The sequence below is a fragment of the Callorhinchus milii genome, unplaced genomic scaffold (assembly GCF_018977255.1).
Source record: "Callorhinchus milii isolate IMCB2004 unplaced genomic scaffold, IMCB_Cmil_1.0 Scaffold2, whole genome shotgun sequence".
Lineage (NCBI taxonomy): Eukaryota > Metazoa > Chordata > Chondrichthyes > Chimaeriformes > Callorhinchidae > Callorhinchus > Callorhinchus milii.
Genome location: NW_024704743.1, coordinates 85,430,174 through 85,455,245, shown reverse-complemented (window position 1 = coordinate 85,455,245; position 25,072 = coordinate 85,430,174). Strand labels below are relative to the sequence as shown.

At 38.0% G+C, this 25,072-nt stretch overlaps 1 protein-coding gene across 2 annotated transcripts in view; it reads right to left on the bottom strand.

The window, feature by feature from the left end:
* Nucleotides 1-25,072, bottom strand: part of sept7a (septin 7a) — an 86,367-nt gene that overhangs the window by 20,256 nt on the left and 41,039 nt on the right. For both annotated transcript variants that reach the window (XM_042332494.1, XM_042332495.1), the window contains exons 5-9: nucleotides 15,725-15,825; nucleotides 8,122-8,256; nucleotides 7,138-7,255; nucleotides 4,649-4,741; nucleotides 2,996-3,092 (exon numbers count right to left, since the gene is read on the bottom strand). In XM_042332494.1, coding sequence (XP_042188428.1) covers nucleotides 2,996-3,092; nucleotides 4,649-4,741; nucleotides 7,138-7,255; nucleotides 8,122-8,256; nucleotides 15,725-15,825 — 544 coding nt within the window. The remainder of the gene's footprint in view (nucleotides 1-2,995; nucleotides 3,093-4,648; nucleotides 4,742-7,137; nucleotides 7,256-8,121; nucleotides 8,257-15,724; nucleotides 15,826-25,072) is intronic.

Sequence of the window (25,072 nt, the reverse complement as noted above, 5' to 3'; positions counted from 1 at the left end):
TTTGCCTACATTCCTTTTTGGTTTGATAAAATCACAAATAAGCCTTTCACAAATATTAAGTTTAACTCTAAGTAAATAAACTGCCAGGCAAACACTGGATGAATCCAGTCCCCAATGTATATAGAACCCAGTATTTACTCAACAGAAAAACAAGAGAAAGTTCATCTCTTATCTGGCAAGCTTGAATTTTTAAATAGCACAAGACCTCCTCCAAATCAGAATTTGCACATTAAAACTAATTATGTTAATCAAATCTAGAAGTGTCTCAACACCGATGAAACACAATGGCTTTCTTCCAGGATTAGTCATAGGCAAGGAAACAACTTGCAAATCCAAGTAGGGTGAATTAAATCTGGCTGGGGCTGCAATTAACAGGTAACACTGCCATGCTTAACATTGTTTAATATTTAAATTAAGATACCAGTATGTGGTTAACATGTTATGCTTTTGGACAAACACATTCTTCACTCCAAAATAGGTGTAAAATTTCAAGATATAGAAGATTAAATCAAATATTTTCTTTTTGAGGAAAGTAGACATACAAAATGGCAACAAAATGATTCATTGATGCAGTAAAAATGTACATTAAAAATACCAATTGGATGCTTAAAACTGTTCAATTACATTTTAAACATAGTTGGAAAATAATCCCCCCCACCAAAAAAAATGGAACAGTGTTCAAAATATACAACCGATTTATCTAGTAGTTTGTATTGCAAAGGAACAGATTGTCTGGACAAGGCTAATTTTGCTTGATAATGTTGTTACTTATCCTCTGGTAATGAGTCAGATGGACAAATTTTTGTAAGCAAGAAAATACAGTGTAATCCTTCTAACATTGTTTGGCAACTAAATAATTCAAATCCATGTTACGGAAAGGCCTGATCGTAGGTTTTATTGCACATGCCAGAAGCAAGCTTCCTGTTTCTAGCCTTAAAGGAAAAAAAATGGCAGGCTTCCAGTTCATCTGGTCATTCCATTTTCTGTGTATGTGCAAAGCAGAAAGAGACATCGTCGGTGGCTGATGAACCTGGAAGTTGACAATTTTGTAGCACAGGAAGCTAAAAATCACCGACATCCGGATCATCAGGCCCCTTTTAAGGTCAATACCTGCCCAACAAAGCAGGGTTTCGGCAGAAGTAAACTAAAGACTACATTTTAGGATGAAAAGCCAGCTGGCATGCAGGAAGCAAACAGCGCCTGCGAGTATGCACAGTGTATGGGGTCCAGGTGCAACTTAGTTTATAAGGGAATTTGGGTTATAGTAAAACACGTTATGAAAAGCGGTACTGCGTACTACTGGATTAAATCAGCTTTTACAATATCCATTGTTTGGTTGAGGGAGGGACTCCTCAATTGTAATTAAGGGAGTAGTGATTCAAAGCAAATAAAAGCTACACATCCCTACAAAACAAGTTACTACCATAACTGTGCAGCAAAAGAAGTGCTGAATTTATGAAGGCTCTTCTTGGGCCTGAGCTAGCTCCATGGTAATTTTAGCTGGTTAAACTCCATAGTGCCCCAATGCACATTCTAGAGTCCCCAAGTCTTTGCTCTTGCCAACCTGCCCCTAATATTTTACGGAATTAGCAGGGTGCATTCCTGTGGGGGAGGTGTGCACTTCATTTCAAACACAGGGAAATTTCTATGCAGGTGGAACTCTTCTGGTTTGGACACTCTTCAGGATGACAATCGATTTCTGCATGAGGGTTGGAGACAGCCGGCTAAACAAAAAGAAACTGCAGCAACAGGGCAAATTCTGATGGAAGTTTCAAATCCTGCAATTTCCCAAATCTCAGATATAGTATGAATTATTATTCATGAGCTGAACGTCTAATCCAAGTCAGATCACACCGTTGTATTGCTGGCAAAATGAACTGCCAATGTAAGTCATTATTACTTAAATCAAGTATGCTGCCAAAAAAATTTAAATGTTCAGTCTAAAGTTACAAATAAACACATTTCAAATTACAGATCTAAAAGTCTATTAGTCCAAGTTTCTTTAAACATGAACCACATGTTAATGCTTTCATACGGAAAAAAGCTGCTAATGCTAAACAATCAGTAAATTAAATAATCTTTGCTGAAATTATTCATCGAAGGAAATATTTTATGAGCATTTAACACTATTTTTAGAAACTTGAAAAAGAATCCGTGTCTCTGAATTATTGAACCTGAACTTTTACATAGAGCAGATTACCTTGCAATCCCACAGTAATTAACAACAACAACAAGCATTTATATAGCGCCCTCCACTCTGGGCAGCATCCCAAAGCGCTAGTTAATAGATAGAAGGCAAGTACAGCAGTCAATTATCCCATGTCTGTTTTTCCAAATGCGGCCCTGAAAGGGATGCGGCCAGAGGGTTGCAAGATACCAGCAAAAATACTGTTGTGCAGGGTGCCCAAGCTTCTCAGGATGCTCTGACGCAAGCTACATTGCAGCCCTGGCAATCTCACATACAGGCACAACAGTAGAGATTTTATACTTTATACTTTTACAAACTTTTATTGTATACAGTTTAGGGTTAGAGTCAGACCAGAGACACTGGCAGAGACAGAAGCATAGAAAGTTGATTCTTGCAAGAGACTCAAACAGAGAAAAATGCAGAGCAAAATAAAAAAGACCAAGGGGGGAAAGTGGAAGAGAGAGAGAAAAGAGAAAGAAAAAGAAGAGCTGGTAACAAGATATTACACTAACAATATAACTCATGTTGGAAGAATTTGTTGTTAGCACTATAGCCAATCTGTATTTTTCATGATGTGCACTGTCTGCTTATCTGCAAAGAAGCTGGTCTACATTAGTATGGATAATCGGCTCTATTATTTTCATATCAACCCAGTGAACGTGAAAAGATAGTGGACGTGAAAAAATAAACAAAATGGTAAACAACTTTATTCAAAAGCTTTTCATGAATACAAACAGAATGCCAATGCCATTATTAAACAGTTTAACATCCACTGTATAGGCAGAAACTCCTTGTACTTTTTCTTACCTTCTGCAACTCCCCAAGGATACTGCCTTCCTCGGACTCGTTTTCCATTCACTTCGATAATAGTATTGCTACCTACAACAGCAAGAGGTAAGCGGTCCTGCAAAAGAATAAAAGTTATGAAAATAAGTATTAAATATGATATAGAAAACTACTAAACTCTTCACGTACATTTAAGAGGGATCGCAAATACTTTAATTTCATGAAAAAAAATAAAAGATTGCCAAACATTGCATTCTGCCAAATCAGTTTTCCAATGAACAGTAAATGAGTTTAGTGAATAACAGTGCATTTATTATATTCCAAATCATTGCTACTTTGTGGAGAACAAAGGTCACTTCTCAACTAAGCCTCCAGCTTTCAAAAAATATAATTACCTAATAAACACACATCTTAATAAAACATAATGGTTTTATGAAGTCACGTTATTTTAAATAAATCACCCTTTAAAATTTGTGGGGTTAGATGAACCCCATTTTTCTGACACTGCATGGCAGGCAAATATATGCTGGGTAGAAAGCTGCTCTCTTCCCACCTTAGATTTAATTGTTTTGTTGTGGATTGTGTAACTTTTGCACTTGATCTACATTAAGCAAACTCACCCCCACTCCCTTCTATTTCCTGGGTCAGGAAACTCACCCTCCCATTTAACTGCAAACCTGGCAGTATAAATGCCCAGTCCCACACGCATTAATTACGTTGCCAGTCAGATGAGACTTGTTGTTACTTCCGATTTCACCAAACATGCCACAAAGGCAGTATATTACACAAGCTGGTGAACTGCTTAAAGAAAAACATATATTAAAAAACTATGATCTGCTAATATAAAACAGAGTGGAATGAGTATGGTACCTCATTTTCAAAGGGAGACTGTAGAATGCAATTTTTGCAAGCATTATCAGAGGGCCGGGTTTTGAACCCTGAGATAGTTAAAACACTGTGTATGATGGTTTATTTTTGGCTGTTTTGAAATAGCCAATTGAAGCAACACAAAAAACAAAACAAATATATTTTACTGACAGTTTTAACGGTTTCTTTATACACAATTCTGCACACCATCTAGTCAAGTGTTCAAAATGTGCATCAATTCTTTTTTAAATACACTGATCTACAATCACTTCATAATGCATTATTCTCCACCCGAGAATGGTATATTAAACTAAGGAAAATGGGTGCGTGAATACCAATTGCTCATGGAAGTTAGAATTTCAATCCGTGTTTCAATTCAGCTATGAGAAATGCATCACTCAGTCAAATCTTTTAACACTCTTCTCACATACCATTTAAATCATTTCATAATTTGCATCTTATGTAGTTCATCGTAATGGATAGAAAGAAGCAAGAATGCTTTGCATTTTGTGGGTTTGTTGTCATTGAAATAACAGTACTATTTATGGGTGAATAAGCTCAATGGTTTTATTTGTAGTCTATCAAGATGAAAACTTCGTTTTACAATAAGACATTCTGCCTTAAACCAGTTATATAAATGCCACTGAACTGGAGGTTTTATATGCCATCAAATATTCTCTTCTAGTTGAAAATGTTCAGCTAATATGGATTAAGGTACGAGATTGAATTTAAGACCATCTCCTTTAACCTTAACATATTTGGGGCTTCAGAGCATAGAATAAGATCAGTCACAAATTAAGTACCCACCTTAATCTTTTTTACCAGTTTGTTTTCTTCTTCATCGTCCGTTTCTGGAAATTCATAGATTTTTATTTTATGCTCCTGGATTTCTCTCATTATCTGTTAAAAAAAATGCGGCAGATGAGTTAACCAAATTTTAAAAGCACTCAACTAACATGTCAAAAAAAATCTGCAACACCCGCAATACATCACAAGAAAATTGTCCACATTTTAATCTATGCCTACTAATGGTAAGATTGTAATTTAGAAGTATTATAATGTTAATGCAATACGAACAATTTTGGCCACTTGTGTTAATCTTGATTCATAATGACGCAAGAATTCCTGTCAAATTAATAAAGTTTCCAGGGTGTGCATGTCCTCGCATTTCCTTTAGACTATTGCTATTCATACTCTTAACGCTTAACTTACTTTCCCCACCCCAACAGGTCAATCAGATTGAGAATCTTTTTCTGTGTAAATATTGAGTGTTAGGATCTATAGCCATTCAAAGCCCCTTCTGCTGCTGACAGTATACAGGGCTAGAAACAGTCAGCTAACTTCAGGCAAATCAGTGTCATGGCATTTCAACTAAGTAAGCTAATTCAATTCATAAACACCATCATGCCAGCAATATTTCCAAAGAAATCAAAGTAAATGAGCAAAAATTACATTAAGGCTAACAATTTGTTGCATTAATTTTTAACTTATAAATACACCATTAGCAAGTTCAGGTATTGAGGCACCAACTATACTCATTTGCCAGCAACTCTTTATCCCTCCCCGTTGAACACAGAAATTGCATTGGATTGACCTAGTTGCATCTGTAATAAATCTTGAAAACTTTTGTGTCTTAAAAACATTCAATTGGAAATTTGTTCAAAGTTGTTTTAATTCAAAATGGGCATTTGCACAAGCTGAAATAACAAAATAAATGTAATAATAATAATCCTTGCAATTTTATATAGCACCTTATCGCATCAAGATGTTCAAAGCGCTTCAACCTGAATTTAAATTTTAACTTTAATAGGGGGAGAAATTGGAATCCGAATGGATAAAGGAACAATAACATGAAGATAAATACAAAAGAGCAGACAAAAATCTGGTTTAATTTGTAGTGTTTTTGGCATAATGGCAGTTTAGGGATAATATGATAATGCAGCTATTTTTGATGTTTGAGTAATTTTATTACAGTAAAATAGCAATAATTTCAGTATCTGACCCAGGGAAACAAACATCCCTAACGCTGCCAGCAGTTTAAGAGCCAAAAAAAGCCATGTTAATGGCCAGATGAACTTTAAATTGAAACAAACCACACTATTTGTGTCAGAATTGAACAATTGCAGCTTTCCCAAAGCAATTAAAACATCAAATTCAATGTACAGACATTGTTGCAAACTGAAGCCATGCAAGACCATTCATTCATGAAGAAGATTGCAGCACACACAAGTTTTTTTTACAATGGAAATATTGAATATTATTTAAAAACTATGTCTCAATAGTTATATGTTGACACATGAAAGAAAATGTTATTCATACACAACAGATATTCATACACAAGTACATGGCGACTGTCTCTGCTCAATCATCTGCTGTCTCGCAGCAACTGTCACCTTTCAAACTTGCCTTACTTCCCCGCACTCAAGATTTCCCTTTATCCACTCATTACTTACAGCATATTAGCTCTTCCTTAACACTGCTTCCTTCCCCTACACAAAAAACCCTTATATAATTTTATATTTATTCTAATTTTTTCCTCGGCTTTCCCAAATTGAAAAATGATCTCTCTGTATTCCTTTCTCTGTAACCCTGCATCCAGTATTTATTTTGCAAGTGAATATCTTTAAGATGTTCTTTAACCCATGCCTAACCACAATTGGGCTGAAACGTAACACACTGAAGCTCACATAATAAACATAAAAATCTGTTCCAAAATTACTTAAGGGAGAAGATATCCAACCCTCTGGGTAAAGGCAATTTAAAAGAGCATTTGAAATAATGTTGAGTACTCTCACTTCTAAACTGGAGTAGAAAGAGAGAATGGCAAACAATAGCTTTTTTTTAAAGCAAACAAACATTAGAATAGACACAACTGCAAAAATAACAAGATCAAAAGGAAAGCTATTTATTTCAAGGTTTTCAGTATTTTAGACCAAGGTTACTTATTATGTTAAGTTGCCCAATCTCATCCATTTTATCTACGCTTTCTAAAAAGATGGCAGACTTCCAGGTCATCAGGTCACTGCCAACATAACTTCATATTCTGCATAAGAACAAACAAAGTGAGATTGGCAGTGATTATTGACCCAGAAGTTTGTCACTATTCTTATAGCATGGGAATCGGCCTGTGCAAAGGGAGCAAGTCTGCTGACTACATGAATGCATAGTGAAACCAGCTTTATAAATGAAAGCTGTGGTCCTCCTCAAGTCACTCAGACACTTACATTGTATACCAATCAAGTCTTAGAGCAAAAGGTAGGCAACTTTTTACGCAATCAGTTTGCTTTTTTCCTCACCTGTCTTTTGAATTGCTGACATTCTTCTGGTGTGAGAGTGTCTGCTTTGGCAATGAGTGGAATGATGTTAACTTTTTCATGTAGGCGCTTCATGAACTCAATATCCAACGGCTTTAATCTGAGGAAATTTATAGCATTGGTCAGTAAACAGAGTTGAACTTTAGCATTCAGCAACCACTCCAACTTAATTTTAAATTGGAAACTCACAAGCACGACATCATACAAAATGCTACTTTGGACAACAGCAAATGTGGAGCATACAAAGAGCAAGATGGGACATTCACATATAGCCCAAAGGCATACACAGTTGAAGTGAGCCAGTGAGGAATGCTTTACTCCAAGTCCTAGTAACTCCAAGATCAAATGCAGAAATTGGAATTTGAATCAAAACAATACTGACCAATAATGACTATTAATCGATTTTTCTCAAAACAAAGCAGTTCAGTAATTCACTCTACATGACCTTTACACAAAGCATGCAAATGTAATCTGGTTAGTGTTTCAAGCAGATTTTACAATAACCACATGTTCAATATAATTGATAGTGACATTTGCTCTCCACCCTGGCTTTTTACTCTTAGATTAAAACCTTGAACTTATATAGCACCTTTCATGGAGGATGAGTGCCTCAAAGCTCAATGCAGGTCACCCGAGCATGGAGGGGAAGAGTTTGAAATGTTGTCCAAAAGCAATCAAACGGATTATTTTTAAATTGAGCGTTTCAAAGCAGGAAGCGAAGTTGCAAGGCAAAGAGATTTGGGAGTAGGTAGGGTCAGATTAGATTTGATTTTTATTTTCCCTCTCCCAATACACGGTTCAGAATCAAACAAAAAGATGTTACACATCATACCATGTGTTAAATAAAGCTCATCACAATTGAAACAATGGATTTCAAGTGCATTTCAACTGTGAGTACATTTCTGAAATTCACAAAATACTAAAGTTTTCTATTCTTGCTGAAGTAGTGCAAAGTCTTTTGCTTACCCATGTCCTGAAGGTGCAATGAAATATAAACAACAGTGGATTCTGCTGTCTGGCATTTGGCGCCGATTCACTCGAGACTCTGAATTAAGATAATCTTCAAATTTGCTGTCAATGTGGTCAATAACAGGTTGCCAGCTGCAAGTCAAGAGAAGTAGTCATCAATAAAGGCTTCCAAAGTTCCGAAAAGGATCAGATACAGACAAGTGAAGGAAAGCAAACATCAGGTTTGGGCCAACAAGGGACTATGAATTTAGTCCATCCTATTCCTAAGTATTTTTTAGATGCATCAAACAATAAAATAATCTGAATTTGTATTCAATCTTGTTCATTTTGTATCTAAACACTCAATACACAACAGCTATCAAACATACTTTGGTGATGTATACAGAAGTTAGTTTCACCAAAAAGCAATGAATGAATAGCTGGTGAAATAATGTGGTAACACCCTTCAGGAAATCCCAGTCTGAAAATTTCCCAGGACATATTCAAAAGCTTACCCACTTCTGATTATTAGTAAGAAGAAAAGTTTTTTTCCAAGCCCTGAGCAGACAGCACAGAAAATAAGATTAGCACCTAGAAATATTCTTACAGACTACAGAGATTCTGGTGTCAATTATCAATTTTTCCGATATGATTGTACACTGTTTTACATTGGGAAATAGGTCCTGAAACCCAAGTTTACACAGTAACAAAGAGGGTGGAAGACTACATGACATTTGTATTACTCATTTTAATTAGACTGGTGCCTAGCAATTCCACACCCCTATTAATTTTATGTATACCATCATGAGGACAAAGCACTCATGAGTAAAATAATGGCTGTAAAAGTACAAGTGTACATTGCCTTCTTGGATGAAAATCTGCATTGAGCATATTCCACTTGAGACACATGTAAAATACTGTATTAACACTACTATGGTTAAGTGGCCAAGGTACTATAATTCCTTAAAATTAAGCTTTTGCTATCTGCACCCAACTGTGGTTATATTCAACAGTTTGTAGGCCACATTAAGCCAAATTCCTTATCAAATGCTTTGGTTTTATTGCTGGGAGGAAGGTGATATAGCAGTAATGCGGAGCAGAATGTCTAGCTGCTGCTCCTTATATTGGCCAAGGGAGTTTACAATCTACAAATCCAAAATACAATAGGGATTTTAATGCTAAAGAGCTGGTCGCATGTGCATTAAAAAACTCAAGCATCTTAAGATATCTTAAGATATCCAAAAGAATGCCTTAAAAAGTGCAGGTAAATTCAAAATATATTCAGGCCTCCTGCAGCAGTGGAACTCAAAGTGTTGCCAAAACTACCTTCTCAAATGGCCTTCACAGTAAACATTCAGTGCAAGCTGTATTGCTTAACCCAAATTTTACTATATGTTTCACAGAATGTATAGATAACCCTAGGATAAAACAGAGCTAGTGCAGGTGTTGTTTGGGCCAGTCCCCATCATAGATAGTCTTATGACTGACCACCTATATTCTCAAAGAAACATGAAACTTAAAATATTCAACATACTTTACTCACAAAGGGGGCGAGCTATAATCAGCCATTATTAGAACAAAAATCCAAGAAGCTCTCAAATTATACAGAATATACAGCACAGAAACAGGCCATTTTGCCCAACTGGTCTACGCTGGGGTTTATGCTCCGCATGAGCCTCCTCCTTCTCTTCCCAACTAAGTCTATCAGCATAACCTTCTATTCCTATCTCCCTCATGTACTTATCTAGCTTCCCCTTAAATAGATCTATGCTATTCGCCTCAATTACTCCATGTGATAGTAAGTTCCACATTCCCACCATTCTCTAGGTAAAGAAATTTTTTTCCTGACCCCTACTTGATTTATTTGTGACTATTTTATATTTATGGCCCCTGGTTTTGGTCTCCCCCACAAGTGGAAACATCTCTATGTCTACCGTATCAAAACTTTCATAATTTTGAAGACCTCTATTAGGTAACCACTCACCCTTCTCTTTTCAAAAGAAGAGCCCAAGCTTGTTCAGCCTTTCCTGATAGGTATAACCTCACAGTTCCGGTATTATCCTTGTAAATCTCCTTTGCACCTTCTCCAGTGCCTTCATATCTTTTCTATAATATGGGGTCCAGAACTATACACAGTACTCCAAGTATGGTCTAACCAAGGTTCGATATAAGTTTAGCATAACTTCCTTGCTTTTCATTTCTATCCCTCTAGAAATGAACCTCAAAGCTTGGTTTGCTTCTTTTATGGCCTTACCTGCGCCGCTACTTTTAGCGATTTGGGTATCTGTACCCCTAGATCCCTTTGCTCCTCTACCTGATTTAGATTCTTATTTTCCAGGCAGTATGTGACCTTATTCCTCCAGCAAAATGTACCACCTTACACTTATCTATATTGAAATTCATTTGCCAATTAAATGCCCATGTGGCCAAGTTTATTAATGTCTTGTAATGTGCTGCAGTCCTCCTCAGTATCAACTACAACCCGCAATTTGGTGTCGTCTGCAAATTTTGAAATTGTACTTTTGATCCCAGACTCCAAATCATTAATATAAATTGTGAACAACAGTGGTCCCAATACCGATCCTGTGGAACACCACAGCCCACCCTCTGCCAGTCTGAGTAGCTACCGTTACCCTCTGTTTTCTGTCTTGTAGCCAGCTTGCTATCCATTCTGCTACTTTTCCACATGCTCTGACCTTATTCATTAGTCTATTATGCGGTACCTTATCAAACGCCTTTTGAAAATCCAAATATATTTATCTACTGCATTACCCTGGTCTACTCTTTCTGTTACCTCTTCAAAGAAATCAATGAGGTTGGTCAAGCATCACCTTCCTTTTTGAAATCCGTGCTGTCTATTCTTTATTATATTTTCGGTTTCTAGATGTTTTTCTATTACCTCTTTCAATAAGGATTCCATTATCTTTCCTACCACCAATGTTAAGCTGACAGGTTTATAGTTCCTGGCCTGGGCTTGTTCCATCTCCCTTTTTAAATATAGGTATGACATTAGCTATTCTCCAGTCCTCTGGCACTACTCCCTTTTCTAATGAATTATTATATATATCGTGTATATGTGTAATCGTGTCTGCTATCTCTTCCCTAGATTCTTTTAACATACGCGGATGCAATCTATCCAGACCAGGGGTGTTATCCTCCCTGAGTTTGGTTAGTTAACCGATTATCTCCCCCTTTTTATCATCGTGGAGTCCTGTAGCTCAGTGGTTAGAGCACTCGCTTTGCAAGCGAGAGACCTGAGTTCAATTCCAGGCAGGCCAGGGCGAAACCTTGGGCAAGTTTCCTTACTCCACACGCCTAATAATAATCCCTCCAAAACCAAAAACAATAATAAATTGGCCATTTTCAATCTACGACTGTTTGTGGGACATTGCTGTGCGCAATTGGCTGCCACGTTCTCCCACAAATATGCAGTCAATTCACTTTACAGTGTGTTCTGTGAAGCGCTTTGGGACATCCTCCCGATGTGAAAAGCGCTATATCAAATGCAAGGATTATTATTATTATTATGAATATATGTATATCATTTTTGATCTCTTCGTCTACTGTCATGTCCACTTGATCCGTCTCCCTGGTAAATACTGAGGCAAAGTTAATTATTCAATATTTCTGCCATTTCGCTGTTACTGCCTATGAGCTTATCTTGTCCATCTCTCAGTGATCCTATTCCTATTTTGATTTTTCGTTTGTTATTCATATGTCTGTAGTTTTGTCTGTCTAATATTCCTTGATAATTTAATAGTTCCTCTTGGCCTTCTTAACTTTTTTTTACTTCTTTCCTAACCTTTGTATTTTTCTTGTCATGTTCTCCCTTGTTGTTTATGTATTTAGTGTACCCCGCTTTCCTCAGTCTCAACTTTACCCTTATGTCTTTATTCATCCACGGTGTCTCATTATTGTTTAGCTTTATCTAGTTTTTTAGCCGAATATATTTCTCCGGGATTCTATTGATCACCCTTTTAAATGTTTCCCACTGCTACTTTATCATTTTGTTTGCCAATATTGTTTTCCAATTTATTTTCCCAAGTTCCATTCTCATCCCCTCAAAATCAGTTTTTTTCCCAATCTATTACCTGGTCTTTGTCATACTTATGTCCTTCTCAATCTTTATCTGAAACCTTATTAATGGTAGAGTTTATACTGCAATGACTTTCAAAGCAGTCAATTATTGCTTGATATTACTTTCTTTAAAAATAAATTTTCCTTTTTAAATTAGCAAAGGTACATTTGAAGATGATTGCCATTCATTTCTTTGTGATCATGTTAACTTTGAAGTCATAGAACTTCATACAAGATTGCACACCAATAAAATGCCAATTTAGATTAAAAATTGGATACAAAATTGTATAATATTCAGATTAACAACCAGACGTGCTTTCATTTTCTTGTAACTGCAGTTGCTGCAAAACTACTCGACAAAAGATTTGGGTGAAAAATTCACATTGCTGGGAATGGGAGTCAGTTGATAACTCAAATGAATCATTTCTGATGACTGCAGTTTTAATTTATCGCAAAAGTTTAAGTCAAATCTGAAGCAAGAGAACATGTATTTGTTATGTTTGGCCTTCATTAAAAAAAGAACTTCACTGTCCACATAAGCTCAATTTGTCTCTTATAAATTTTAACCTATTTTTGAGACTTATAGTGCAACCCCTCCTGCAATAATTAATGGGAGAAGAATGGCTGATACAGCAATTTTTCACATACAAATAATTACACAGCTACTACCAGCAGCATCTTTACCACATCTACAGGAGATCCAATTTAATAATGAAAGTGAAACATCCAGATTAGGCCCACCAATTTTCTACATACAGTTAAGTATTGCAAAGATGTCAAGAATACAATATACAAATGCATCTAATGATGGTTCAACGGCTTCACATCATTGCAATACTTATAGAATGATACCAAGATATTCTCACATACTGAGAAAATCATTTGACCCAATCAGTCTCGAAGGCTGTATTAAAGCAGTTCATTCCTGTTTTTGGAACCACCAAAATCCTCAATGAAAATCCAATATAAATGAGTCTTCATGCCAACCTATTTTTTTATTTTGGTAGACCTATTTTGGTAGACCCCAAAAGTAATGCCTCCTATTTATTTTGTGAAGAAATGTAAGTGGTGCAGGAATGAAAATCATACACAAGATACTTTCATACAGGGTGACTAAAAAGTAATGATACCATTACAATGTCTAATAAGTCGTAATGAAATGATTTTGTTTTAGATAATAGGGTAGCTGAAAAATAAGACTTTTTGGTCAACCTATATATCCCAGCCCTACTGTGAAAATTTCCTTTGCTTCTAACTAGATGGAGGCACACGACAGCAGTTCAAAATGGCACCAAGCATTGATACATACATTAAGCAGATAGCAATAATTGAATTTCTAACAGCTGAGGGAATTTCGCTGATTGAGATTCATCACTGCATGATGAAAGTGTATAGGCATGAGTACTGTAAGACATTGTGTCAATGCGAGTACCGTAAGATACTGGGTAAATCATATGAAAATTGGAGAAACTGAGCTTCGAGGTAGGTGTCACAGTGGGGTGCCAGTACCAGCTGTCAATGAAGAAAATACACAGAAAGTTGGTGAACTGATCTGCAAAGATCAATGCATCACCTAGTGTGAGTTGAATGAGAGTCTTGGTATTGGTCATCATGCTATAGCAATTAATATTCGTAACCTTGGGTACTCTAAAGTTTGTACTCGGTGGGTGTTAAACATGTTTCACAAGGAAACCAAAAAGGCCATTTCCACATAATTTTACCGTACTGGCATACTGACACTGGTTCTACATTGGTGCAAGTGTGTAGATCGTGATGATGACTTTGTGGAAAAATAACTGCATTGGTGTATGTAAAAAGCTTCTTTCTCTGTTCACGTTAAGTTTTGTAAGTCAATATTTAAAATGTTTTGAGAAAATAGGAAGGAGGCATTACTTTTGGGGTGTCCTCGAATATACACAGCTTCTAAGTTGGTGGTAACATGGTGGCATCTTCCAACACTGATATGATAAACATCTAAAAGGGTATTTGTTCCATAAAAAACTGCCCAAATTTCAGGCACGAGTGCTAAACTCACCATTGGGGGGCTGGATACAAAAGATTACAAACCATCAACAATAAAGTATTTTGCAATTCACAATTCATTTGCCACCGAGCTCAATGTACATCTCTTGTTACACTGAACCTAATCATATCCTGAAATACACTCCCTTATATTTCCTTTAAAGCTCCTATTTTTAATAACCTTTTCTAAAATGTTTTAAAGAACATTGAATATCTTATTCAAGACAGAACATTCAACTCAGTTCCAGAATACTGTAATATTGTTCTGTGAAGAGATATTTTTTTCATAGAAAATCATGCAAGGTAGCAAATGGGAAAGAGCAGAAAAACATTTTGAATCTTGTGCACCTTCCAGAATTGCACTAACCTGAGCACAGGATTCCAGTATTCTTTCGTATTTCATTTATATTACAGAACTGCTATACCAATAGCAGTTCTAATAATAATGCTTGCATTTGAGATAGCACTTTATCATGTCTTTGAGACGTCTCAAAGCATTTCACAGAATATATTGCAAAGGAAGTTGACTATATTTGTGGATGAAATGCAACAACAACAAATTATATTTGTATGGCTCCTTTCACATCGGGGGCGGGGGAAGGAAGAGTCATCCCAAGGCAGCCAATCGCGCACAAAGGAGTCCCACAAACAGTCGTGGATTGAGTGACCAAATGATGTTTTTTTTTTAAAAAAATTTTGAAGGGATCATTACCCCTGGAAAAGCGATCGGCCAATCGACTAACAATCGCTAGGTAAACAGAGGCGTGTGGAGTAACAAAACTTTCCTAACGTTTCGCCCTCCTGGGAATCAAATTCAGGTCCTCTCATTTGCAAGGCAAGTGCTCTAACCAATATGCTATAGGAATCCTCAAATATAAAATACACAAGGCAAGGCTGTACCCTCCATCTCCAGAGGAGAATCTACATTCTATCTCTGGAGGGAAAAGCGGAAAAACACCCAAGACAAGATGATCCCTCTACAGCAGTGGTGACCAACCTTTTTAGTTGGCCAACAAAATAAATGTATCTTGAATTGAATATTTCTTGACTTATGGCAAATATTTCTTGATTTGTGGATGGGTGGTCAGATCAGTCCAAACCCTACATATCGCAATACATTCTTCACCTATACAGACCTACCTCAGAGATCAAAAACATGCAGAGTGAACGGTATGAGGACACAGTTCACCAACATGTAGATGTTGCAGCCTACATTTTGAATTCTACTCCCGATATGCAGGGGAAAAGATCCTAGCATCAGCAGCCTCAGGCTGCACCAGAAGATTTTATGTGAACCTCTTCTGACAAAAGAGCAATAAAAGAGAATGTATTATTCAAAGGGAAAACCAATATATTTAGACGCCACTCTGTATATGGCATCATGTATTTGCATTTGCCTGGCCTTGGAAAATCCTATTGATTGTGAACAGTACAAAAGTATGCAGACTAATTACTTACAGTGCACTGAATTCAATTATCTTGGTAATACAAGTAAACCAAACACAATCGTACAAAACCCTACCAGTTACTGTTGTCCACAGCATCTCCAAATCCTGGTGTGTCAACTATCGTGAGCAGTAGCTGAACACCACCTTCTTTTATGAATACTTTTGACTGTTCAACCTGCAGAGAGAAAACACAATTAGACAACTCAGCACAAGTTATTTTCATCTGATGAATCACCAGAAACAAAGCATGTATTCTTCCTGAAACGGGAATCTCGAATGGTCTGTTAACAGCATTCATTATTTGGAAGAGTCACTGCTATCTATTCAAGACAAACTATCTTTGACCCTCAAGAAACCAGTCTCACTTTATTTTGTTGAATGAAAAAAATGAAGCACTAGTCATCTCCCCTGAACAGTCCTTAAAATTATTCATCTGGAAGCGTTTAGCATCCAGATGAATAATTAAAAATAGAATCAAGTTACATTTTTTAAAATCCAGACGTGTGTAATATCACACAGCTAACTGAGTCAAGAAATCAACTATGCCTAGATTAGCCAATTTAACTAGCTATTTAAATGACAACTTTAAAAATGTTCCAATTTGCCAAGATAATCCGCCCTTTTCAACGATGCAAAAGGGCCACTCAACGTGTAAAGACTTAAAAATTCTAATCCCTCCAAGAATGATAGTAAAGAAGAATAAAAAAATGACTGCACGGTTGTATTTATACAGTAAAACTTGCTTAAGTCTTCTCTTTATAAATCGTATAATCGCCTAAGTTGTACATGCTCCTGAGTCCCATTCAATTTCCTATTAAAACCACTTAAGATTTATTTGTACTAATCTTATTAATCATCCTTTAACTCACAATACCGCTCCTCTACCCATTAGTCCCGCACTTACCAGCTACGCTGAATCTCGTGCAATCGCAGAAAACATAGTCTTAACTCGTCACCCCATGCGCAGAAAAACTTTATTTCCTGTAATTCAATGCAGCCGCATGCACACTTACCAGCTGCAGTGCCAAAGTACTGCAAGTGCACTTACCGATCACATTTAATAACACGTGCAAAGTGCTGATTTATTGAATCGTATTTTATATGAGATTTACTATATTATGGAATTGCACAAATTGAAAATTCAGAAATAGAACTAGAAATTCGGACACTGATAGTGCCAGTCACTTCATTCACACAAAGCTAGAGCTGTGACCCACTTCTGAGGGCAGAATCCCTCACCCACAATGGTAGTCCTTGACCATCACAGAATCAGAAAATTACAGCTTCATGTCCTCGCACCTCCCTACATATCCGATCTGCTTACCTCCTCACTCCACCACCTGCTGCATCCACTCGGCTGGCTCCAGCCTCCTGTTTATCCCACGTCCCCTCCGCTCCACCATCAATGACATTGCCTTCAGCCACTATGCCCTGAAACTATGGAACTTTCTCCCTCCACCTTGCCCTCACCTTCAAATCCTGCCTAAAGACCTTTCTTTTTATCATGTTTACCATCATCTCCCCCCTCCCTCTCCCCCTGGCTCGGTGTCAGACTCCGCCATTGTCAAGCTCTCCAGGGCGCTACCTGCATGAAGGGTGCTATATAAATGCAAGTTGTTATTGTTGCGCTAACCACTTTGTATCACCAAGAACTAGCAAGAATCTGCAGAAAATTTGAATAGCATCAAGCTCTTCATTCATAAATTCAACACCATTGGAACACATTTATCTTTAGCCATCCTACTCTTTAATGGAGATTCACTGCAAGTCTGCTTCAATCATCTATTGAGGCAAAATACAATGATGCATAAGAATTGTAATCCCAAAATACCATTCAAACATAGCTACTGCTGACTACAATGAAAGTGAATGCAGCTAATGATAAAACTAAAACATCTGGCAGATTTACAACAGCAATTGGCAGCAAGGACACTGCTCTACAGACCAGGCTTCCAACAAATCAAAATGGACTCTAGTTGCTCTAAACAAACATTACACATAATCCTAAACAGTCTCTTTAGACGTCTCTGCATCATTCCTCAACTAAGGATAGACAGCTAAACAATGCCACACTTAATCAAGGAGGATGTACATCAGAGTGACCCATGGTACCTAACCTTATGAACTTTCCTTTCTGTGGCAGAAGCTCTCTCTTTCCCACCACCCCACCCCCAAAAAAAGAATTCACATGGAAAGGGGGAACAAGAGAGGATTACTAGAAAAAGTAACCATTTAAGATATATCCAACAGCAGGGCAAGTGTTGACAGCTCCCAGTATATGTGGTGTACATGTATTGGCAAAAGGCAAAGTTCTTATAATCCCATATGAAACTTTTCACTGTGCAGTTTAAACAAACTAAATTATAAACTAGGTACAAGTAGTGGCCAATATTATGTTTGGAACCCAGTTTTGCCCCTTTAAAAAAACATAAAATCAGGTAGTCAAAAATCACCAGCAATGCCATTCCTAACATTTCAACAATTCAAAACGTATTAAATTCAAAATGTGTTGATTAGAATTGAAGTACAGAAACTACTACCCGTAATCTTTCATCCATTGACTATTTTAAACACTGTTGAAATTGAAAGTTTCATATTAATACAACTATAAATTAGAAATGAACACTTAATTTTATTCAAGGAAATTTATTTTTCTTGCCAAGTATTCAAATACAGAACATCTCATTCCCAGATAAACAAAACATTTCCGGTGAAGTGAAACATCTGCTCTGGTTTTGTCCACGATTTCAGCCAGCCCTTGCTACTCAGGAGATAAATTGTCTTGAACATGAAGCGCCTATGCCATGTGGTTAGTTTGATTTGAATCATATCCTGTATTTGTCAAGTCATATGCTGTTCTTCACTTTTTACACCACAGTCTTTCCTTTTTTTACGTTTACCTTTATCACAGATATCGTCACACAAATCTAGAAAGTAGACATTAGACAGTCTACACCTGGGATGGCAAACTTGCAACCCAAGGGCCACATGTCTATTTTATGCATGTGTAATGCAGCCCTCAAGTTGGCCGTCCCTGGTCTACACGATGGGTGCATTCAAAGTACAATCCACATCTCCCATAAGACGATATGTAACAACATAACATCCATGCACCCCCCTCCCCCCTGCTGTGTTTTCATAATGCTTTCTTTGTACAACGCCTTTCACGTCGAGGGGACATCCCAATGTGCTGGGCAATCAGTGTTTCGGACTATACATTATATTATACATTATTCCATGCCTACACATCTTATCACTGTAATTAAAACTGCATGCAATGTAGGCTAATACATTAGAATGCATTAGAATATACAACACAGAAACTGGTCTTTGTCGGTGTTTATGCTCCACGTGAGCCTCCTCCTGCCCTCCCTCAACTAAGCCTTCAAGCATAACCTTCTATTTTAATATACTAAAGCAGTTAGATGTTAACAACAACTTGCATTTATATAGTACCCTTCACGCAGGGTAGCGTCCCAGAGCACTACGTTAAACATTGTCTCTGCCTATTCGGAAGTTCAAGTGGATATTTCCTGCGCTCTTATAAAAAGTTTCCAGGTGCTCAACATTCACCCCTCAAACAAATTCATCAAAAAAATCCAATCAGGTAATTGATCTCCTGCAGCTTATGGACATTACTGGCCTTGTCACACTATACACCAAAATTAAATTTATATAGGACCTTTCACATTGGGAGGACGTCCCAAGGCGCTGGACATTCAGTGTTTCGGACCCAAGCTGGGGGTCGAGATTGGGGAGGGTGGAGGACGGGTGGGAAGGGGAGCAGGGTGATCGAAAGCACGGTTGAAGAGGAGGGTCTTGAGACAGGTCTTGAAGGAGGCAAGGGAGGGGGCGAGGCAGAGGGACTGTGGGATGGAGTTCCAGAGGGTGGGGGCAAAGTGGCTGAAGGCCCGCCAGCCAACAGTGGGGTGGGCAAGGCAGGGTATGTGAAGCAGGCTGGAGCCCGCTGAGCAGAGGGAGTGGCCAGTTTGGTGCGAGAGAGGACACAGGCTGCAGAATTCTGGATGATCTGCAGCCTATGGAGGGAGGAGCTGGGGAGGCCAACAAGCAAGGAGTTTGCATAGTCAAGCCTCGATGTTATGAATTAGTGTATGAGGGTTTCGGTGGCCTGCGGTGGGAGATAATGGCAGAGCAGGGCAATGTTGCGGAGGTGGGAGAAGGCAGAACGGGTCATGGCATGGATGTGGGGTAGAAAGGATAGTCGAGGATCAAACAAGATGCCAAGCTTCAGGACTGGCTTAGTAAGGTGGAGTGTGCATTCATGGATGGTGATGCTGTCAGCGCCTGAGGTGTGGAAGCACTGACTGGAGCCAATCAGGAGAGCCTCGGTCTTGTTGACGTTCAACTGAAGAAAGTTAGCTCTCATCCGGGACTTGATGTCTGAGGGTTAGGGTCCTGGAGTCAAGGCTGGAGGCAGAGAGGTACAGTTGGGTGTCATCCGAATACATGTGGAAGTTGACCCCATGTCTGCGGATGATGTCACCAAGAGGGAGCATACAGATGTTGAAGAGGAGGGGACCAAGGACAAACCGCTGAGAAATGCCGCACAAGACTGTGTAGGGGTTAGAGGAGAAACCGTTTGTGGAGATGAAGTGGAGGCGATGTGAGAGATACAATCTAAACCAGTCAAGGACAGAGCCATGAAAGTTGAGGTGAGAGGAGAGGCGGTGTCGACGGTGTCCAAGGCAGCAGAGAAATCAAGAAGGACGAGGAGGCAGATGAAGCCCTGGTAGCAGATGGACAGAATGTCATTTGTGACTTGATAGTAACTGTCTTATGTGCTCCAAGACATTACAAACTCTTAAGACACTATCATAAAATGATTTTATCCACAAAATAGAGTCAATCTACTTTACTGTTTATCCTGTGAAGCACTTTGAGACATCTCGACGACTAGATAAGGTGCTGTATAAAATTATTATTTATTATTAATAAGTGTTACAGAAGAACCAAACCAGACTCAACTAACTGAAACAATTCACAACAATAGGAAAAACAGGCTAGAAACAGCCTGCTTTGTAGGAATTGCATGATCATCTCCCTACACTGAGATGCTGGTAAAACTGAGGTTGTACTTCACAATCAATTCCCTTTTTATATTTCCCTCTCGTTTTAGTGCCCATCAAAGAAAGGCAAGAGCATGTTGTTTCTCACTAAGGGTCTTTTATGAAAAGTTTGCCAGTCTCAACTTAGTTCTTATGGGGAATGAGCTCACAGCAAAAAAAATTAAGTAAGCATTAATTGACAATTGTACTCCAATGGGGCTGCAGGGATGGCACAAGAAACGGCAGACACACCGGTGTGGTGATTAGGAGGGAAAGGGACTGGGTAAACAGGATTATTCTGAAATAAGAGAAGGGACTATGGAAACAGCACAATCTGACTGGTAGCACTAAATTCTGATTGCTCTTCCACATTTCTGTAGGCGTCTCCTTAGCAGTCAAAACATAACTCCTTGTAACATACCCTTGGTAGGAAATTTTCTACACGCCTCAGCAGAGCCTCTCACATAGTCCCAACACTAGCTGACCATTGATGGAATTGCATATTGCATAATTTTAACTGGCAAAATATGTTTATAGTTAGTGTATTACAAGATGAAAAAACAATTTAGTGCAAGCCGGTGGCACACAGTCAAGAAAGAATGCCATTGCAGTCAACGTGGGATTAACGCCACTCAAGGGAGATATTGTCTTGTACAATCACATCACAAGATGATCCACAAATATCTGCAGTGAAATTATGTAGTGAAATAACCCAGTGAGCGCAGACATGATTAAACAACAACAATTGTTTGTTGTTCAGTTCACCAAACTGCATTCCAGCTTACTGCCCTTTTCTAACAACTCTTCCCCCAAAAAAGTTAGAACATGGAGAAAAACTGAGGACTCGGTTGTTGAATTAGGACTACTCAGTATTAAGCCCACTTTTTCCAAATTAACTATTTATATTCACCCAAGGACTCAAACGTTTGAGAAGCTTTAAGGTCAACTTAATAAAAATCCTTGCATATCATATAGCGTGTTATCTCGTCTTTGAGACATCTGAAAGCGCTTTGCAGAATATAGTATAAAGTGAATTGACTGTATATTTTGTCCTGAAATTGGAGAAGAGTGTATCATTTTGGGCCTATGGTCCACAACCTTATTCAACCACAGTATTCTGGCACTTCCTTCCCCCAGACCTGCTTCAGGTCCCCCGCCCTATTTGCCCCACAATCAGCGGGTGGTCTTTCTCCTATTTGCCCCACAATCGGCGGGTGGTCTTTCTCCTATTTGCCCCACAATCGGCAGGTGGTCTTTCTCCCATTTGGCCCCTGTTCTCGAGAACTCCATACTAAAGTCCCCTCCAACATGCTCCCTCCCTTCTTTCAATGCACATCTCAAAACGTACAGCTTCAACCGCACTTTCGGTCATCTTTTCCCTTCTCCCCCAGCTCCCACCCCAACTCAGGTGGAAGAGCTTTGAGAGCCCCCTCGCACATTAAAGCCCAACACAAATGTAATTTGTATTGTATTGTGAATAATGATTTTGTGTACAATTCCCAGGATTTGTCTAGGTTTCTGAGATTGAGGAGAATGTTTGGTGCTCAAAGGGTTATTCAGCAGTTTTTTTTAAATAAACTTGATCTCTCAAGCAGCATGAATGTTTAAAGGAAAACAAATTTCCACTTTCCCATCATTAAAATGGTTTGTAATGACCCACATACTTTAGCAAGTCCATAAATGGGAAAAAAACAAAAAGTGGGAAAAACTGGATGCATTCCAGAGAATTTTCTTATAAACTACTGTCATTCACTTAAGAGTCCCTGACATTATCCCATCATCTGGTTTTCACATCATTCCCATGAGAATCCTGAAAACCCAGAGTCCAATTCTTGGAATTCCAAACTTCCATTGTTCAAATAATACGACTCTCTGCAATTAGTGTTGATTTTACAGTTTTTTTTGCAGTGACAATACCTTTTTAAACCTTCAGTCAATAGATTTTAGTGTAAAATAGAGCTTATACACACAATATTTTAGGTCATCAGTAAGATTGAAAAAATATTCTGTTTTGGGTCACGACCAAAGCACATCCTGCATTTTAAAAATAAATAAATCGGGAAAACACAGACTAAACTAGCAAGAAAATAGGGTGATGAGTCTCACTAGGTCATCTGTTTAGTTCCTGAATATGTCTCTTATAATATAATTTTGTATCAGGTCATAAGATCATAACATTCATACGGTTATGCTGGTAGACATTTATTCACATACAAATCCAAAAGTTCTCACTATGAACTTAAAATAACCAAAAGAGGAAGCCACTAGATATTTGTTTAAAGTTTCTGTACCAATCACTTAAACAACTGAAACTCTGATGAGAAGCAGTCACTTATAAAATTGAGTTCAAAATCTGTTAAGTTAACAACACTTATATAGCGCCCTCCATGCAGAGTATTAACTCTGTACAAGTCCCCCCGCCCCATCAAATGTTATCCTACCCCATTTTTCACTGGGTAAATGATTTGCAAGAATGCAGTACTACTTCACAGGCTAGGATAGTTGCTGGTCACTTCCTGATCTGAGCTTATCAGTCTCAGTAGGAGTCAGTGAACAATGCACTAAAGCATATAGTTAAACTGAAGTCTTGGTTAAGATAGTGCTAAGGTCAAATAGTCTGTTTATACTCATCATACCATTATACCATATGAAAAACAGCCACTTGGCTGCCACTATCCCTTGATATAACGTTCCACCATTTAGAGTGATGCAAGGGGAAAACAAATTCTAATCCAATGAAATGAATCAACAATTTTACATAAAAGTATTAAATACATGGTAACAAGTTAGATGACTGATGCAAATGGATTGGAATCAAAGTTTCTTAAAAAAATCAAGAGCCCAGATTAAAATGCATTATGCAACTCATTCTGTATCACCATAATATGCAATGATTTCTATTTTGTAAACAGACCAAGGACACTCCCGAGTGCAATGCACATCACTTTCCTCAACATGTGCAGTTCTTCATTCGTATTTTAATGCCTTCTTCTCCTGAAGGCAGCAACTCAAGAGAACCGGTGCTTTGCCAAGTGTTCAAGTGGTTGAATCTTCTAAGAGTATTAAGAATGTTATTTGGCAGTGGGTGTCATCACAGGCCAGCCCAATCTAGCCTTCACTAGATGTCCACACATGCACCTTCCATCGAGGTCAACAACAATTACACTTATGTCGGGAGGACATCTCAAAGCACTTCACACTGCTGGTTGGGCACCTTTGTATTGAAAGATGACCAAAAGCATGGACAAAAAGAAAGGTGTCATGGTGGGGTTTAAAGGGGGAGGAAGGAAGGATGTGAAGCGGAGTGCCCCTGGAATATCTGAAAACTCACCTTCCTCTGAAGCATGGTAACGGGTTTCTGTGTGCTTCAAGACATCCAGTTAACCAAAAAACTTGAGTAAGAAATTAATGTATGGAACTCGCTACCCCAAAGGGCTGTTGACGCTCAGTCCTTGAACATATTCAAGACTGAGATAGATATGTTTTTTATTGCAAAAGGGATTAAGGGATATGGGGATAAGGCAGTGTTATGGTATTAGCTGAAGTTAGATTAGAAGATCAGCCATGATTGAATGGTGGGGGCAGGCTCGAAGGGCCGAATGGCCTACTCCTGCTCCTACTTGTTATGTTATGTTAAATTTCCCAGAGCATTCTGAAAGGTCACAATTTCTTATCAACAAAATGTACAAAAGCCAAGACTAAATATTATTGATGTGGATATGTGTTTAGTTTTATTCACACACACACACACACACACTGAGCGTTCCTAAATGAGCATTACTAATGGGATCCTCCAGCATTCAAGAATTCTAGGGGAGAATAATAAATACTTTGAAGTGATGCAACAATTTCTGAGTGCCAAAACCATCAAATGGGCATTGATCTAGGGATTAGTAATATGAGTACTGCTTCAGCAGTGCATTTACTACTGCTCTATAGAAACTAATCAAGCAATACTTAGTAATGTTTGCCAATTTTGAAAACTCCAAATTATCTTTCATCTTATCATTTTAAAAGAGTATTAATCAGCAGGAATGTATACCCAAAGGTTTCCATATATATTTTAAAAGCTTTAGATATAAACCCACCCCACAATAATAGACATAAGGATACACAACTCCATGATGAAACAGTTGCTACAGCCCTCCACAGAAAGATCCATGCATGAAATAAGTTATCAAAACAAAAGTCAGCTGTTCTAAACTTAAATTTCTGCCCCATCTAAAATTACATGTATTTTATCCATTTAAATAGATTTTAAAAAGCATTCTCAGAAGGATATTCGATGCACAATACACATTTCCTAAAGCAGGCTACTCTTAAACCAGATACATGAAGGATTATATACAGATAAAT